Source organism: Tiliqua scincoides, chromosome 4, assembly GCF_035046505.1.
Source record: "Tiliqua scincoides isolate rTilSci1 chromosome 4, rTilSci1.hap2, whole genome shotgun sequence".
In the NCBI taxonomy this organism is placed as follows: Eukaryota; Metazoa; Chordata; class Lepidosauria; order Squamata; family Scincidae; genus Tiliqua; species Tiliqua scincoides.
The window spans coordinates 191,771,549-191,790,904 of NC_089824.1; the positions used below are offsets into that span (position 1 = coordinate 191,771,549).

The 19,356-nt window shown below is 44.8% G+C and overlaps 1 protein-coding gene across 1 annotated transcript in view; it reads right to left on the reverse strand.

The window, feature by feature from the left end:
- NECAB3 (N-terminal EF-hand calcium binding protein 3) overlaps window positions 1-19,356 on the reverse strand; it is a 112,549-nt gene that overhangs the window by 54,538 nt on the left and 38,655 nt on the right. Inside the window, exons 2-3 of the mRNA XM_066625134.1 lie at window positions 16,438-16,462; window positions 13,598-13,706 (exon numbers count right to left, since the gene is read on the reverse strand). Of these exons, the coding sequence (XP_066481231.1) occupies window positions 13,598-13,706; window positions 16,438-16,462 (134 nt within the window). The remainder of the gene's footprint in view (window positions 1-13,597; window positions 13,707-16,437; window positions 16,463-19,356) is intronic.

Here is a 19,356-nt window from a genome sequence, read left to right on the forward strand (position 1 = left end):
TGATTTGTTGCAATGTCCAGCACACCACCATCAAACCAACCATGGTCTGTTTGTTGGCCACCAAGCCAGAATCTGAAGCCATGACATGAAACCACAGTGCTACCAAACTGTGTTATATCTGAACTGACAAACCATGGTTTGATGTGTTGCCATGTCCTTAAAGCAATGTTTCTCAAACTGTGTGCTGGGACTCACTAGGTGAATCGTGAACCAATTTCAGGTGGGTCCCCGTTCATTTCAATATTTTATTTTTAATATATTAGACTTGATGCTACCATGGTATGTAACTGCATTTGGGGAAATGTCATAGATCTATACTTTTAACAGGCTACTATGTATATGCTTTTAACAATAATAGTAAATGGAACTTACTCCTGAGTAAGTGTGGGTAGAATTGCAGCCTAGGATTGTGAAAAATTTTCCTGCTTGATGATGTCACTTCTGGTCATGACCTCACTTCTGGTGGATCTTGACAGATTCTCTATCTAAAAAGTGGGTCCTGGTGCTAAAGGAGTGAGAACCACTGCCTTAAAGACTTCTGTTTGGGGTAGCATTCTGGCATTTTTGCAGAAGTTAGAGGAAAAGGTAAACTGTACAAACCGTAGTTTGCCCATATAGTTGGACCTTGGCATCCGCAGGTTGAACACAAACCTACATTCCTAAACCCCCCGTGGATATGGAAACTCGTGAATAAGTGAATAAGCCAGTCCACTCCAATATGTCCTCCGGACGCGACCAGAGATGTTCTCTGGTTGCGTCTAGAGTGTGTGTAAAAACCATAAGTGCCTTTCCAGCACCTCCGGAAGCATTCTGAGGCCCACAGAAGCACTGCATGGCCTCTGAGGGCCTCAAAAAGGCCTCTAGACATGACCAGAGAACACCTCTGGTCACGTCCAGGAACTTGGGTCTGGCCCTCCACAGCGGATTCAGAACCCATGATACGTGTGTTCCAACCCATGAATAAACGAGGCGGACCTGTCTATATGAAACGTATATTATGGTTTGGAATTTCAGCGACAGTGAGCACAAACTGTGGTCTGGTATATCTGAACCAATTGATTATGGAGTGCTTTGAACACTATAGCAATAATAAGAATTTGCATTATTAACTGGCACTCTGTGGCCACCCAACCAATGAGGCCATGCCTTTTTTCCCCTCCAATATTGCAAGTGTTCTGGCTGCAGCAGATTATTTAATTTTCTTTTATTTAATTTTCTTTTATTTACATTATGCACTGTGGCATAATCATTTTTTTAAAAAAAACAGAATGTCCTTTGCCTAACTGAAAAACCTCCAAGCAATGACTGAATCTTTGCCGCCAGGCTGGGAGGATTTATAAAGGCATTCTTTAAACTGGTCGTGATGGCTGACATCTGCTTAATAATAGAACACTGGCACCATCTCATCACAAGGTAAGTGGACATTCCTAAGAAGAAGTTGGCAGTGAGAGCCAACTGCATTTCGTACCTGTGTAGCCCTTTTCATCTCCTGAATTTGTAACAAACATTAACCAATTAATAATTAAAACGCTGAATTATTTAACAGCGAGGCGAACCTCAAGAAAAACCAGGCAGCAAGAGTTATTCCCAGCACTTCAAAACAGAATACTTACAGCCCAGAATCTACAACAGAAACACAGCCATTCCATTTGGCCTTTCCCTTGTGTATCATTTTGGATCCTAATTTTTTCCTTTGACATTTTCAGTGTCTAGCAGTAGTATAGCCAGAAGGGGGGCAGAGCGGTAAGTACAGCAGGTGCTGCAACTCCCCATGTAAGTGGCTCCTCCCAGTCACTGTCGGAGCCATTCGGGGTAGCAATGTCAATGCGCAAGCGCTCGCTGAATGGAGAGTGCCTGCATATTGCTGTTGTTGCCCCAAACAGCTCCGATGAAGACTGGGAGGAGCCTCTTACAGGGGAGTTGTGGTACCTGCTATACTTACTACCCCCTCTGGCTATGCTACTGATGTACAGAATGCTTGACGGTTTCTTTGCATTGCCAAACTTCCTCCTGGTGAGCTGCAAGCATCAGCATTTCCCCTCTCCCCAACCCCTCTTGGGTTTTGGTCCAACACCCTGGAAGCCCAGAGTGCTCTTACAAAACGAATACAATACATTCCCAGACAACCAAAGGGGTATAGTATTCTGGAGCACCTGAGGTTTCAGACGGCCCAATCCTATGGGTCATCTACAACAGATCTAAAGATCTGCTAATGTAAATAGCCCTATGATGGTGCCCTATGCACTGTTATGCACGATGGAGACGCTGCTGGAATTTGCCAGCGGCTCTATGTATGTGCCGCACATGCCCAAATGCTCTGCTGGCCCAGGTAAAGGTGATGGAGGGGTTGGTTCATTGGTGGTTCATGAATGGTTCGTGGGTGGTTTGGGAGAGGTTTAGCCTGGGGCCAGTAACACTTACCCCTTGCCTTTCCTGGGGTAAAGGTCCATGATGCCGCACCCCACCCCCCACACACGGTGCCATCTCCCAGAGAGACAGAACCTCGTGTGACTCCAGCACTGACCGGGGAAGTGTACTGAGGCTTCCCTGAAGTTTCCAATCTCTTCAGGAGTCTCAGAATGCTTCCCACGTGGTCCTGGAGTCAAGGGAGATTCAACACCCAGAGCATTTGCTCTGTTTCACCCACCCCAGATCCACCACTGCCTGGGGCAGGGGGGAGGCAACAGGCTAGAGAGGTTGGATTTCAGCAGCAAAGGAGCATGCTGGAACCTATCCCCATATTTTCAACCTGCCTCATTCCCTTCCCCTCTTTGGACTTACTCCAGCAAAAGAGCTGGGGTGGATCCGAGGAGACCCATAGGCTATCAGGTAGCTTATGACAAGATAATTAAAAAATCTTTACTTACAACTTGCTGGCTGTCTGATTGTCCCCCCTCCCTACCATAGCATGGCCTTCTCTACCAAATGTGTGCCTTCTTTATGGAAAATATGCCTCCTTTGGCATTAGTGCTGAGTAGAAAATGGGAAAAGATGAAGATGCAGTTCCCATCATGATGCAGCTTTTAGATGTAGCAGATTTAAACTATATGTTCAGAAAGAATTTCTACCTGTAAGTATACTCAGGAAAGTATCCCAAGGAAACCTATGATGTACTTTCATTACAAGTCCCAGCACATGCTCTACTATCATTGATCTATACACAGAATAGGATATTTCGGTGGACACCAGAATTGCCTGCAACTTTAATTTTGTGGTTTGCAAAATCAACGCACCTGCATCATCTCTGTAAGAACATAAGAACAGGAGAACAGCCCCACTGGATCAGGCCATAGGCCCATCTAGTCCAGCTTCCTGTATCTCACAGCAGCCCACCAAATGCCCCAGGGAGCACACCAGACAACAAGAGACCTCATCCTGGTGCCCTCCCTTGCATTGGCATTCTGACATAGCCCATTTCTAAAATCAGGAGGTTGCGCATACACATCATGGCTTGTACCCCGTAATGGATTTTTCCTCCAGAAACTTGTCCAATCCTCTTTTAAAGGCAAGTAGGCAGTGGCATCACTAGGATTTACATCACCCGATGCGGGAGGCCTGCAAGTTACCCTATGCGCCCTGCTCCCACTGGTTTTTTGGCTGTACCTTTTGTTAGAACACAGATATTTCAATGTGGTTTGTTTCATTGCATTCTGCATGAAATTATGCATTGATTGATATATAACATGCTGGTATTATTCCTCCAAATTCTGATTTTAGTGATTTTGAAAACTTGTAGAGTCTCTCTCTCTCTCTCTCTCTCTCTCTCACACACACACACACACACACACACACAAACACACACGCTCAGATTCGCAGCTGGGAGGGATTGGACCTTCTTGGGTGTTTTGGGGAGGTTGCATTCATTGGATTGGGACCATTTTGGTGTCGTTGAAGTCCTCTCAGCCTGCCCTTCCCGATGGACTATGACAAGCATGGGTACTCGCGAGTAAACACGCGGTACGGCTCACTTTCACTTTCCATTCATTTTTTCCTTCCGGTTTTTTGGCCATAACTTTTGAACGAAAGGTGCTATTTCGATTCTGCTTTTGGCATTGCACTCCGCCGGCCATTCCGCATCCAAAGGTGTATGGCATGACACAGTAGCTCCTCGCTCTGCGATGTTAGTGTGTCCTCCCCCCAGGGCGTGTCACCCCCCTGGAGCATTACCCAGTGCGGCCCGCACCCCCTAGCGATGCCAGTGCATGTAGGCCAGATGCCGTCACCACATCCTGTGGCAAGGAGTTCCACAGACCAACCACCTTCTGAGTGAATTCACTGTACATCAACAGTGAATTCTAAAAACATTTTCAGGACAAACACTCTAAAATGTTTATTTTTTTCAGATGCAATCTACTTAGCCAGAATGTTTAGCCAGCCATCATCACTGCCGCATCCAATCAAAGACGGAAGCTAAGTGTGACTCTCTGTGGGTGCATGGAAAGAAGGCAATATAATGAATGAGGGATTTAAAATATTCATCTTCCCAGATGTCAGCCTTTCCCCCAAGGGAAGAAAAGAACACTGGGAAGCATAAAACCCAGCCTTTCTGACCCAGTCCCTCCATTCCCATGTACAGTCAAGGTTTTTGCTATGTCTAAAGATCAGTATTTTTTTCCCCTGTGCCAATCTGCTAGTGAAAATGAAACCAGCATCTTTCATACCCACCAGCCAAAAAGAGATCCATCTCTTGTCTTATGTCTCATTCGCACCCAATAAATCATACTGATGCAAAGCTCTTCCCATTACAGGGATGCTGTGAGGGCAGAACTCATACTGGGATACTAGGCGACGATGACTTACAAGGAAACAGCTGAAATCCATCTCCGAAACTATGCTTGGTTGTCCTGGCTTTTATTATTGATGTCAAGACTACCCACAATGAAGGTAAGTGTGCACAAGCAACACATTACTCCATCAGGGATAAGGCTCTCCCAATATATTCTGCCACCATATAATCTGAGGGATGCATCCCATCTTTTCATGACAAGCATGACCAAACTTTCAACTTCAGGGCTCCTAGACCTTTAACAATTGTGTAGAAGAGGGAATTTTAGCAGGTGCTAATACTCAGCTACTCAGAGGTATCTGGTTGGCCACTATACAAAACCAGATGCTCAACCAGACGGAACTCTGGTCTGATCCAGGAGGGCTCTTCTTATGTTCCCACAGAAACCTCTGCTACAAATTACTATACTGTTGTTTCTAGATTTTGTCTTCCACTTCAGAACGTGTCCAATTGCCCTGAAGGAAAAGAGGGTTTTATCATCTACATTTGGTAAAGGAGATACATCTAAGGATCAGCACACTGAACTTTTGTGTAAGATGATTCTTTGCTGCTTTGGGTAAGATGATACTTTGAAGCAAATGGTTTGAACTTTCTATACCTGCTTATTTTCCCGTTTTTGAACTATGACACTGTACCTGAGAGGGCACAAGTAGACCAAAACTCTGTAGGCTGTCTCTCTCTTTGCTGACATTGATGCATATATTATAAGAAGTCTGCTGCATCTTATCTCTGTCCATTTCTCTTGTGGCGAAACAAATCTCATATGTGACTGTAACTGGGTTCTTCTCTGCGATGCGCACAGGAAATGAATCCCACCAGACCAGACCAAATCAATTTCCTTGGGTCAGGCTGATTGCAAAAAGATTGCTAATCGGACAAGTGTCAGCACCAAATAGCTCTTCCAAGAGATGTGTTTTTTGTTTGCATTTGCTCAGCCTCCCTTCACATTAGACAAGGACACTGAAAAGTCATTCAAGCACAATAACTTCCTTTTCTAGGAAACCAGCACCCTGCCAGGTCAAAACCCCAGGAATGATCTTACTTGCACAACCACAGGTCCCTCCTGTATGCCCTCTTCTTCCCTAGATTACCTTGAGTAACTCCCAATAGAGTCAGGCAGCACTCAACACCTCCATCATGGCCAGACACAGTTAAAAAACTTTCTGCACAATCTCATAAACATCCAGTTACTTTTCAGGTGGTTTCTTGTTGCTAAAGATTAAAAGTAGGTTAAAAATGATTTATTTTGGAAAAATTGCTCCAGGCCAGGATCGAGATACCATTAATGGAAGTAGTACCACCAAAGTTGGAGGTGCAACATTTCTGGGGATACAACATCTTTTTTTCCATGACTGTTGGTGCCCTTCTCAGAAAAAAATTCAGCTCTGAAATATGCATGGAACATAATGTGCTGTTTCCACCTCCCTACCTCCATGATTCCTTAAAGGATGAACCGCTAGAGACACATGCTTCCTCTTTCAATTCACTTACAAAAGAGCATTCCTAGGTACTGTTATTCTATCTAAATTTAGATCTGTATTGTGACAGGCATGTACATCCCTACCCCATCATTCTGCTTCCCACCAGTTCCTCTGTCACTCTGTTTCCTCAAGTATATTGTCTTTTGCTTTCTCTAGGACTGTGATTGATTGATTCTCCATTTCCCATCTTGCCCCAGGCAGCCCTGATCTTCTTTTTATTTATTTACTTAATTTTGTAGATGGCTCTAAAATTTTTAGACAGCTCTTCTCAGAGATCAAAGCAGTTTACAAAAAAAAAAAATTAGAATGAAAAATAAATCATAAACGTACAATTCCTGTAAAAAAATATAAATACTGTACTAAAATAACCTAAAACCCCATAAACAGTTATAGTGTTAGGGAAACCTTGCAAATAAAAATGTTTTTCATTTCTTCTTAAAACCAAAAAGTGTGAGTGCTATACAGATCTGGGACCATTGCTTGTCGACCAATCTCTTAATGGCAGGCCAGAAGGTAAGGCCTCTGATTCAGATCACAGGGACTAAGCAGACTGACGTAGGAGAATGCAGTCCTTCAGGTAACTTGGTTCCAGGTTAAGGGCTTTATAGGCTAAGACCAATAATTTGATTTGTAAACAGTGGTTTTTCCCTTTCACAATGGCACTGGGTGTAAGAGCAGTAGATAATCAAAGCACAGCTCTGTGTAAATTGCTTAAGGCAGTGGCTCTCAAACTTTACTCAAAAGTTGGTACAACTGTAAGGGTGGTCCCTCTGCAGAGGGGGGGGGGTGACGGCACTTCTGCAATCCTGCTGCTGCCATGAAAAAGGAATTTTCCAAACATCTGGGGATCGCTATGGCCCTCCAGAGGGTCCAGGCCCTCCCCATGCCTCAGAACGGCTGCCTTACGCAGTTGCAGCCCAATTCTGATTTCACAACAAAAACCAGAAGTGGGTTGCGATTGCATCAAGGGGACATTCTGAGGTGCAAGGGGGCTTGCAGAGGGGGTCCGGCACCATCAGGAGGGCCATAGCAACCCCCAGGTATGCAAAAGGAAACCCTTTTCACAGTGGTGTGATAGAGCGCAGGGTGACGGAACGGTGAGTGAGCATGGAAGGAGGCATTCCAGGGCGGGAGGAGAGCGAGGGGAAGGTGGGGTGGGAGGGGGTGGGACAGCTCTGCCGGATCCAAAGCCCTGAGTCGGGCCTCCTGGGCCGACATGGGGCTTCTTTACTCTGCACTGGCTAAATAGCTGTGGGCAGTCCATTCTCCACCATCTCTAGTAGTCTGGGAGGGGCATTGACTTGGGAGATGCTTCCTCACAGACCACCAGAGACAGCAGAGAACAGATGACCTGCAGCCACGGCTGGCCACAAAAGCAGCAACCTAGAAATCTTCTCTATAAATAATAAATCTCTAACAAATATTCTCTAATTATTACGAATTTAATTGTATTTTTTGTGTGCAGGGGAATAGTGTGGTCCACAATAATTCTCATTTTTGCCCCAGTGCTCCGTGAGCTCCTAAAGATTGGGAACCACTGGAGAAGCCCATTGAGAGGCTTTGTCCCTTACCAAAGGGAAGGGGGTGACATTCTCCCCCAAGAAGACATCGAGACATCGGGAGACGCAGGCGGCTGTCCAACATCCATTTAATGCAGCAGCAGCCATTTTGGGGCCACTGCAGCCCTGGGAGCTCAGGATTGGGCTGTGGGTGACCTCGGGCTATGCACTGCTCTCTCAACCTAACCCATCTCACAGGGTTGCAGTGAGGATACAATAGGATAGAGACAGTATACTATAGTCTGCTTTACTGAGTTCCTTTGGGCAGAGGGAGAAGGGAGAGGGAGCTTACTCTTATTGGCACACTAAAAAGTCTAACAACAAAAACAAGCAAAACATGAGCAGAGACAGCAGCAATAGTCCATACACATACAAATGGTTGAAGACAAACATCATGCCCTGAATTAAACAGGTGCAAAACATGGATGCATCAGCTATAAAGAAGGCTTTTTCTCTTCCTTTGGAACATTTTTTTTTCCACACACAACTGAACACATTCAAAGAGAAAATTAACTGATGACAATGCATATGCACAATTGATTAACTATTAACATTTATGTAATTGGCTATCAGCTCAGCTGTTATTATTTTGCCTATTCCAGGAGTAACCCCAGACACTGAAAGCATTACTCAAGGCCAAACCAGATTCTGATGTCAATCACTGACTTGACCTTGTGTGTGTGTGTCAGTGTTTGTGTGTGTGTGTGTTTTGAAAGAATTTTTTGTTAACGGATTGGATGCCTCTAACCTCAATTGGAACTGCAAGTTGGAGGAGGGGGGCTTAAACCCTTCTCCCTCCCTGCAGTCCTGACTTACATCTGCACCTGCGGGTGCTTTTGGTATGGGGCAGAAAGCAATAACGGCAAACAAGAGCTGTGGGGCAATCCAGATTGGGATTATGGTGGCAGAAAAGGGGTCAGGCCCTCTTCCAGCCATGATCTTGATGCTGCCTTCCTCCCTCTGCTGCACCTGTTTACATTTGTTGAAAAAGGACCAAAGAACATGCTTGATGTCACATCTCATTTGCTCCTTTAGAGGAGCCCTGGTTATATGGTGCTCTGGTGAGAAAGGCCAGCTATCCTGGCCACTGCTTAACAAACAGTGTCTACTCAGAAAGCTTCTTTTTCCTGAGCTGGAAGCCAAGGATTTTCTTTCCTGGGCTTAAATTGTATCAGTTTCCACATATTAGTTAATGCAATATACAAGGCTCCCAAAAAACTGAGGCATTATATGGTAGCGCACTCCATTCCCAAGTCAGTTCATGCTAACAGCTACTGTAACTCCTGATGTGTCTGCAGCCTACAGACGACAGTCAGGAGAATCACTTGCTTTTGCTCCACAGCCTCTACGGGTGCTTTCAGCAACAACAAATGCCCAGGAGGCATAACTGGTTATTACATTACAGCAACCATTGAGATTCAGTGCAAGAAGAGGAAAACAGATGGCTGCTTTCATGCTGAATCAAAACACTTTCTTGCCCCCCAAGAACAGGAGTTAGTATACCTGTTCACCAGCTTGCCGATGGCAGATATTGAGATCTGTATAGATGACAGCAGCAGCGTTGACTAACCTGCAGGTGGCTTCTTGGTTGCTAACCTCCTTGCGGCTTGGTTACTGGGAAACAAGTGGTAGGAAATGAACCCCTACTGTGGTGTGGAAAAATGCAGAGATCAAATAGGCTGTGTGTTCCCTTACAGTCTGTGGCTGGCAATAGACAATGGTTGTTTTTTTTTTTTAGGGGGGGGGGAGATTTGAATATGGTTCATCTCATTTTGATTCCAGCAAATAGGGGCAACAGGCTTTTCAAAAACTTGCAAAACCTGTTTGAGCAGAGGCAACAATGGAACAAAAGAAGCACTAGTTGTAGCTGCAGCTTCTGAGGGTGTCTGGTACATAGGAAGAGGCTGGAACTGCTGGATGGTGATATAAGAAGAGGGTATAAGATATATGCAGGAAATCTTACAAGCAAACCAAGGAGGCACACATGAAAGGCTGGATTTATCATTTGGCTTTGTGTTGGGTAACAAAGAAGTATGAAAAAATATTCAATATAATGGAACAGGAGATTGAACATAGCCAACTACTAAGTAAAATCTAAGTAAAAGATTCACTTTGGCACATTCACTATACATAACAGAAGGTGTCTTCTATTCCCTTAACAGCAGGTGCTGCAAAGACTATGGCACCTGCATCAGCTCTACATAGGTGTGCTCCACTACACAGGCACAGGCCATTGGCATTAGTGGTGATCCTGGTGCACCTGGCTGGACAGCAAGCATGCACACTGATACCCCTCTACTGTGTCACAATGCTCCTAGGCAAAGACGTGGAACCCCCTTCTTCTGGGACTGCTGCATAGTGCACGTGTGGCCTGTTGGAACATGCCACATCTCTCTGTATCATCTGTGTACACTATAGGGAACAAAGTTGCTCTCAAATAACTTTGAACTTGCTGGAACTCATTGTTTTATTTCCAGTCTCTATTCCAACACAAGGATGAGTGGCTCTGCTGTGGTGACGTCCAAGGACACCACACACTGAAACAGCACTTTGGGAGAGTTGCAGTTGCAATGTCACCAGTGTTTGTTGGCATCTTCCCTTGTGCTCAAGCCTGACCTGCTCAGCTCCTCATGCCTACAGCTGACTCTTTCAGCCAAGGATTTCTGTACACAAACACACTGCAAAATTTGACTCAGGCTGACACCCTCAGTCTGTATTGCTCCCTTATTGAAACCTAATTTATTTTACAGGCATGAAATGAGTTTCTCTGGAAAAGATAAACAGGCCAGCTCTTCACTCACTTGACTGAGCAAGATGAGCCGAAACACATTTGTTTCTGTGCGTAATTTGCACAAGATTCTGTGACAGGGCCCAAGTCTTTCTAGGAATCACACCCTGTGGCCCCTGAGCTTTTACCCTGAATCCCAGCTGGAATTGGGTTTCAGTCACTTGGGGCCAATTCATGTGACTCAGCACTTTTCTCTTCTCAAAAGTGACATTGGCAGTTTTCAGTTATCTGGTGCCGAGTTTTTGCTACAATGACAGCTTTGAAGTAAGTTGCGATCAGGAGTCAAAAGCTGATCTGTAAAATGATTAGCAAAGTAATACTGGCAGCTGTGTATACATATGTCTGCCTCAGCATGTAGCACTAGGTCATCTTGATATGTTCAACCTATAGAAGGATTGCCATGTGATCACACACACACATGCCTTTCACAGCATTATATTCTAAGGAGCTCCACGATGACTTTCCAGCATTGGTACAATGCAAGCTTGTGGAGAAGGCCACAAATAGAGTACAGGAGTGCCCCGATGTCCATAGGGTTCCATTCCGGAACCCACTGTGGTTAACTGAAACCATGGATACCAGTGAATGTCCCCCTAACCTTTGCAAGCAAAGGGAGCAGAGCTCCCATCGCCTCTGGAGGGTCCTCTGAGCCCAGCAGAGGCTGCAGACATCTGTCCATGACATCTGCCTGGCTCAGACCAAGAAGGCAAAAAAACCCGACTTCCAGGTAAGATAATTTTGTTCCCTTTCTTTGGGGCTGCACCAGCATTGAATAGGATTGGGCCCTTAGGCTGTAATCATATCCTGTTCACCAGAAACAAACACCTCTCAGCTTGAGGGTATGAAATGGACATGAAACTTGCTTATCCAAAGGCAAAGAGAGTAGGACCAGTACATGGATGGCCAACTGCTCTGGCCAAGGTGCAGATATTCACCCAGGACAGAGACAAAGGGATGGAAACATCCTGGAGCCTGGAGAGATTTAAGTCTGCATGCCTTTGGGGGAGGAGTTTTGGTTAGGAAATCATTCTGCAGATTCTAACATCAATAAAGTTGTTGCCCATTCCTAACTGTTATTGCCTTGTGCCTTTACTGGATATGGTGGCAGTGGCCTACATACAGGTGACTCATAATGCCAGCAGTTCCCAAACTTTTTCAACTGGTGTCTCTCTAGACCTACTGGGCCACTGGCCACGGCTCCCCATTAGGGCTTCAATCCTATACATTGTGTAGGATGGCAGGTTTCTCACAAGGATTCCACAGCTCCCCTGACGGGTTTCAGCGACTCTCCATGGAGCCACAGCTCACATTTTGGGAACCACTGCATTATGCCCTTCCAGGTGGTTCCTTCTAGCAGGGCTGAAGAGCAGATGGAGACATGAAATCTTCATTCCACCAGGAAGGTAAGATGTTGTTTTGATGCATGGATTTTGAGGACCTGCTTCACCAGCACTGCAAGGTCCATCTTTAAGGACAGGAACATAGTGCCAGAAGCAGCATGAAGCTGAAAAGAACAAAAATTGTACCATCCTTGGAGGGAAAATGACTGGATATTGCAGAGAGATAGGACAATTTAGAACAGGAAAGAGGAATCCATAACTATGAGAGAGGAAGTCATGCAGAGCACCAGAATCTCCTGCTTCTGAACACTGAGGAGCAGCTGAGAACAAGGGCTGGCATTGCTCGTTCTTCTGGAAGAAGAAATTTCTTTTTATTCCTGACTTGCTGCTTGCAACAGGGATGGCCACTATAAGGTTTTGCAATAAACACTGTCATGATGGTACTGAAGTTGTCATTTTCAAGCTGTTCAAGTCCCTTTCTTGTCTAGATGCTGTCCATTCAGGCCAAGGATCCAAGCTGAGCTTACACAGCAGAAAGGTTGATTTTCTCACAGCACAACTCCTCCATTTCTGTTATGCTGTGATTGAGTCATATTGCTCAAAAGCAAAAAAAAAAAAAATCTTGCATACATCTTTCACATTGAATGTGCATGCCAGTTTCATCCACTTCTGGACAAAAATAGCAAAGAAGATTTTGATCCATGCAACTCAGACGCGCGACTGTGAAGTGAACATGCTATCTTAATTACAATCAGAATATGAACTATTTTTAAAGCTCTTTTAATTCCCAGGCTCACCAAGTAGCATCCTCAAGCTCTTTGGTCCTCTCAGACAAGCTTAGAACAGACTTATGTGACTCATAGGCCAACAATACTGTAGTCCCACCGAGTTATAAAATCAGAGCTCTGTAAATTTGGACAAAGGCTGAAGGTCATCTAGTCTAACTCTAAATTAAGGCAGAATCTTTTACATACACCAGAAACAACACAGTGCAATAGGACCCCCCCCCCCCAAAAAAAAAAAAACCTAAGTGGAATGCAACAATAGATGATTGCACAGATCATTGTTTACTTTCATCGCAACATAATTATGTCTTCGGTATTGTAAAAAATGGAGATTTACATCACATATCAATGAAGCCCAATTTAATCAGGGGTTTTTAAATGCAAACAAGAACGTGTTGGATAGACAATGACTTCAAAATCTTTGATGCCATCTTTCTTAATATCCTTTCTTCCATTCGGTAACTAGCAATTCCAAGGGATAGTTTTACCATTATTTCAGTATGAATGTAACTGGCCCATTTTTATTTACATCTTACTGCTACTTACCTTCAAGGAGGTCATCAATATAATCTCTCTCCCCAAGCCCTCTTGTAGATACTCCCCACTGAGAATCAAATATTGGTTTTTCCAGTCACCACTTTTTTCCCCTTCTTGTAACAATCCTGTTTTGTAAACACTGGGATTGCCCTTGGCTCTTAAGCCTCCCTGGTCCTGTTCCAACATCCTAACCATTTTGCCCTTGGGAACTTCTGCTGCCCCATCTACCATACTGCTACAGTGCAGCTGTTAGAGGAGGGAGACTGTATTTTACAGACTGCTTGAGATTCCCTTGTCTAATACTGGTAGACTAGAACTTACTCTGAATGACGTCTGTCAATGCCATTGAACAACTCCCACAGTTCTTCAGAGCTGAGGATACCGTCAGCACAGCAATTCTTAAACTCTTCAAATGACAGTTTTCCATCATCTGCATTTAAAAGAGAGGAATAATTATACCTTTGCGAAGAGTGAGCAGTGCAGACTGCTGTAAGGTGTGCAGCTGTGTTTTCAGCTAGTTATTCCATTCATTACTCTTATTTTAAAAAGGAGATAAAGGAAATGTTGGTTAAGGGGACTAACTAGTTGGACCTGCAATTAAGGGCGCAATCCTAACCCACTTTCCAGCACCAACATAATTGTAATGCAACTTCAAGATAAGGGAACAAACATTGCCATACCTTGAGGAGGCCTCCGTGACTGCCCCCCAACTGCAAGATGCAGCACATGCCCCACTAGCACAGCTATGCCAGTGCTAGAAAGCTGGTTAGGATTGCGCCCTAAGGCTCTTGCTTATGCTTGGGTCAAACTGATAAACTTTGCTAGAGTTTGGTAAGATCAGCTCTGTGACTGCATGGCACAGAGGTGTCACTGGGATTGCCCGCCAGTCCCTGAGCCTTAAAAATTCTCTTGGTTTTTTTCTTCTGCTCTTGGTGTCCAGGACTTGGATTTGGACCACAAATGGACTAAAAATAAAAGCTACTCTGCGCAAGGGGGAAGAGTTATTTCCCCCAGTATACCATCTGTAAGTGGGTGACGAAAATCTCCAGTGTTGTGAGATACTAAGAAAAAGATTGCAAAGTGCACTGAAAGTGGAACAAAAGTGAATTGTCAAACAGACTTAACCCGAAGCGAAGTGTACATAAAGCTAAAAATGTCATCAGAAAATGTAAATCAGTTTCCTGGGAGTGCTGACCCAGTAGCCCCAAGGGATATTAAGGTTCGAGGAGATGCCAGAATGTCAATGAAGAATCCGCATTAAGTGGAATTGTAACAAGCAGAAGAAATGATTGACATGTGGGCTTGCATGAGAAGGGCGAGGATTGCTATGAATACAGGAAATGAGATAGCAGGTGTCAAAGTGATGGACATAGGCATATGGTTAACACCTAGGAATTAAAAATGACTCACAGGCTACAAACTGGGTCAGTGAGGCTATAGATAAGCCTAGGTGTACCCAAGAAACCCATAATGCGTGGAGTCTGGGGAATTTTGGAAGCCTTAGGATCTTGGCTTTCATTTATTAGAGTTTCTAGTGCACATGGCTGTAGAGAAAACCTTGGAAGACCAATTTTATTTGTTGTTCTGTTTTTAACAGAATAATTTATGTACCTGAATTAGGGGGAAAGAGATTAAGGATCCTTCCTGGACTCCACACAAACCCCACCTCTTGAGTCTGACCAACTGTATTCCCAAATTCTCCTCCTCCAATCATGCCCCTGCTTTACAGTCTTCTAAAAATAGTAGATAAGGGATGGGTTTTATGAAAATTAAAGGGTATGGCCATCTTTTCCACCTCTACAAAAAATAATTAAAGCACAGGCTAATTCATCCATGTTCTATTCAACTGACTGTTACCCATTATAAGTTTTCAGATGTGATAATTTCTCTAATTTTGTAGATACTGTTGCAGAATGTGGTGGATGGTCTATCAAGTGGGGCCAGGGTGACCAGATCCAATGGAGTACATATACCTTTAACCATTGTATCAAAGAGGGAATTTTGGCAAGTGTATCTCACATGGAAGGATACACCTGCCAATATTCCCTCTTCTGTACAATGGTTAAAGGTACAGGCACTCTGTTTTCCTTTGGATCTGGTCACCCTGAGTGGGGTTGACACTTCAAACATCACTCCAGTGTTAAAAGATCTTCACTGGCTCTGTGAGTTGCTGAGGCCTGACACAGCACAACATGATGTCATCACTAGGAGCTGCTGAATCAGCTGTGGTTGACAACCCCACAGCTACTTATCAGCAGGAGTTGACGATGACTGGAGGCTGGTATCAGTCCTTCAAAAGGGGTGGATGAGGAAGAAAGCAGAAGGGCAAGGGAAAAAAAGACAGGAAAGCTGAGACAAGGAAGACAGCAAGGGCAAAGGAAAGCAGGGGAAAGGGAAGAAGGGATGTGGAAAAGGGAAAAGAAAGGGGAAGGTATAAGAGGAGAAAAAGGACATGAACTGAAGAGCAGAGTAAACTTGGAAAAAGGAGGGAGGGGGAACTCCTGGAAAAGTAAGATATGCTTTCACCCAGATGCATAACCAGAGACAGGCAGGACAGTTCCTAAAGGAAACCCAGAGAAGAGGGGCTTATTGCCCACCGCCAGAACGGCATCCCTCGGAATCAACACCCTTGGGAGGGAGGCGAGATAGTTGCATCCTGAGTCAGAGCACCTGAGTCAGAGCATCTGAGTCAGAGCATCCTTAAACGGGAAAGATCCAATCACTCAGGTGCCCGTCCAGCACAACAGGCTGGCTGGGCACTCTCCCCAAGGTGCAAGGCAGTGCCAAGCATCCATCTGACTTCACAGAGAGACAGCTGGCTCACAGAAAAGAACTGCTGGGAGTTGCAACTTGCCCGGGGACCAAGGTGAAGACAATCTCTCTTCAAATTTTCTCATCACTAAATCACTGGAATGTATTCCCTTCTCTACCTTCTGTGTGCCTATCAAAATGTCATATCCTGACCCTCAAGACATGGGATCCTGTCCCATGTGATGAGGGGGAGGAAGAGGATGCTACTTCAGTGGGTTTTATTAACATAAACTGCCTTGAGACCATGTTATGGTGAAATACAAGATAAATGTAATTAATACAACACAATGTATTTAAAGGACACTACATGGATAAGAAGGAGGGACAAAGAAGTCATTCAGGTCACTCACCGTTTTTGTCCGCTCGACGGAAAATCTGAAAAGACAAAACACAGATAAATTGTTTTTAGAGAACTGTGATGATTAAACCCCCATTTTATATATGTGTATGTGAAGAATATTCAGTATATCTTGTGTGAAGCAAAGCATAAAAATAGGATGACACCAGACCATCAGAACTGGGGACATCCACTGAAGTTGAGTGTAGGAAGAGTTAGGACAGACAAAAGAAAATATTTCTTTACTCAGCATGTAGTTAGTCTGTGGAACTCCTTGCCACAGGGTGTGGTAATGGCATCTGACGTGGATGCTTTTAAAAGGGAATTGCACAAATATCTGGAGGAAAAGTCCATCATAGGTTACAAGCCATGATGGGTATGTGCAACCTCCTGAAGCATAAGTGGGGTACCTCAGAATGCCAGATGCAAGGGAGGGCACCAGGATGCTGGTCTCTTGTTGTCTTGGATGCTCCCTGGGGCATTTGGTGGGCCACTGTGAGATATAGGAAGCTGGACTAGATGGGCCTATGGCCTGATCCAGTGGGGCTGTTCTTATGTTCTTAGGATATAACTGTAGCTGCTGTATACCAAACCAGCTAAACAAATGTGCCACATATTAACAAGGTCCATTGTGATCACTGGGAATGTTAACTATGAGCATGCCAAGAGTGCAGGTTTCTTCATTCCTGGTTTGTCACTAGAGCACAAGGCTATACTAGCCTTCCAATTTTGCACCAATTGTACTTATTCCAATTTGCTTCCAGGCCCAATTCAAAGTGATTTGACCTTTTTTAACTTACTGATCTGGCAGCGAGACACAGCCCAATCCTATGCTCTCCTCCCCTGCCAATGCAGATATGCCAAAAATGGCTTGCACTACATCCGTGGGGGGGGGGGCAGTCCCAGAGGTCTCCTCTGGGTAAAGGAACATTTGTTTCCTTACCTGGGGGTAAGCCTCCATGGTGTGGAAGAGTCTACTCAGACCCATACCAGTGAAATCGCTGGTGAAGGTCCATGTGAACAGGGACCAGCGGACTGGGAGCTGGGGAGGGGGTTAGAGTTCACTGCCACCGCTGCTGCCAGAACCACACCCTTCGCAGATCCAATCTGCCCTCCTCCTCATCTCATCTGCCTCATGGCTGGGCCAGCCCTGCCAGGGTCAGAGCACCATTTGGAGGAATTCATCTTAGTGGAAGCAGCAGATCTACAGGGGAAAGATCTATCTGCTTCTTCCATAAACATTCACGGGGAAGCATTTGTGGACTCAGAAGCTTTATGAACGCATCAAAGTTACTGTATCCACAGATAATTACTGGATTATAGCCCTGCAAGACAGAACGACTTGTGTCCTTAAAGCAATATTTGCACATTGTCAGGAACAGTGTTATATCTGGGCTGAATGCTGAGAAGGGGGATGGGTTAACTGTGCCCCAGCCTGGCACATTCCCGTAGCCATGCACCTTCTCTCCCTGGGTTCAGCCTGAATGGTCAGAGGCAAGTGCTGAACCCAGGAAGAATCAGTAATAGGGAGGTTTTGAAGCACATCAGTATGGAGGCATGGCTACCCAGTTCATTTCTGTTCCTACATTCAGCCTAAATGCAGGAATAACAGCTGAAATGGGCTATTACCTCACTTGAAATGGGCATTCTGTTGCAAGGCAGTTCATCCTAAAGAGCACCAATATGGCCCATCAAGAGAGGGATAGGATTGTCCGGAAAGAGTTTTCTTTTGCAAATTCAGAGAGCTGTCCCCACCTTTTAATCCACAAGGTCCCCAAGGAGACTTTATGATTTAGCAACATGCAAAGCATTCAGAGAACATCCTTTCATCCCTTTACAAGTTTACAGGGGAGAGTGCAAGACAAAGCTGCCCAAGGAATTGCATCTTTGCTACATTAGTGTGACTCTCCTGTCTTTAAATTTTCAGCAGTTTCATACTGGGCTGAAAACATACCAGAGTGAGTGCTTCCTGCACTCTGTTGTCAGAGGAGAAAAAAAAAATCCCCAAGACTGAGAACACTAAAGACGTAGGATTTCTCCTTCAATACAAACTGCTTGATAAAAAGAACAAAAGAGCCCTGAGGCACTTTTTGTGAACTAGCCTGATCATCATTTGGTGCATAATGTGTTATTTTCACAGAAAGACAGATCAACAGATAGACAGACATTCTGCTCTCTGCATAGGACAAACAGGCCAGTTTTCAAGATAATAAATGGACACAAACAGGGCCCCACCTAGAAGAGTGAAGATAGGGTATGGGCCCATGACAGCTCAACCAATGCAGGGCCTGCCTATTATGAACTATTATGGTCATGAAAGCGTGGGGCCCAGGGTTCCCACCCCAGTTGACCTACCCAAAGGACAGCACTGGACACAAATCTGATATCAAAAATAAATCAGAAATTAACAAGATGGTATTTCATTTTCCCAGGTCACTTTTCAGTGAACCTCAAAATCAACATAGTTCCCCCCCCCCAAAAAAATAGACCTTTTTGTCCAGTGCAGAAGGAAAGTATTGGTAGGTAATGGCAATATACAACAGAGGAAGGTAAGCAGGTGACTGACAGCCCAATCCTATGCGTGTCTATTCAGACTCTACCCATTAGTGTTAATGAGGCTTACTCCAAGGAAAGTGTGGATAGGATTGGGCTGCAAGTCCCTGATGGTATGGCTGATGTATTAGATCCTATAACAGGCATCTTTGTGGCCTCCTGGTCCCACTGTTCGCATCTTCTTCTTTTTTCAGGAGGTCTGGTCTAGAGGGTAGAGCCTCCATCTGCCTGAAGATAACATCCACAAGGTCGCCAGTTCGAGGCCACTGGCACCGTGCGACCTTGAAGCAGCTGACAAGCTGAAGCCGAGCTATTCCATCTGCTCTGAGCGTGGGAGGAAGGAGGCCAGAATGTGAAACCAGATCAGAGTGAAACACCT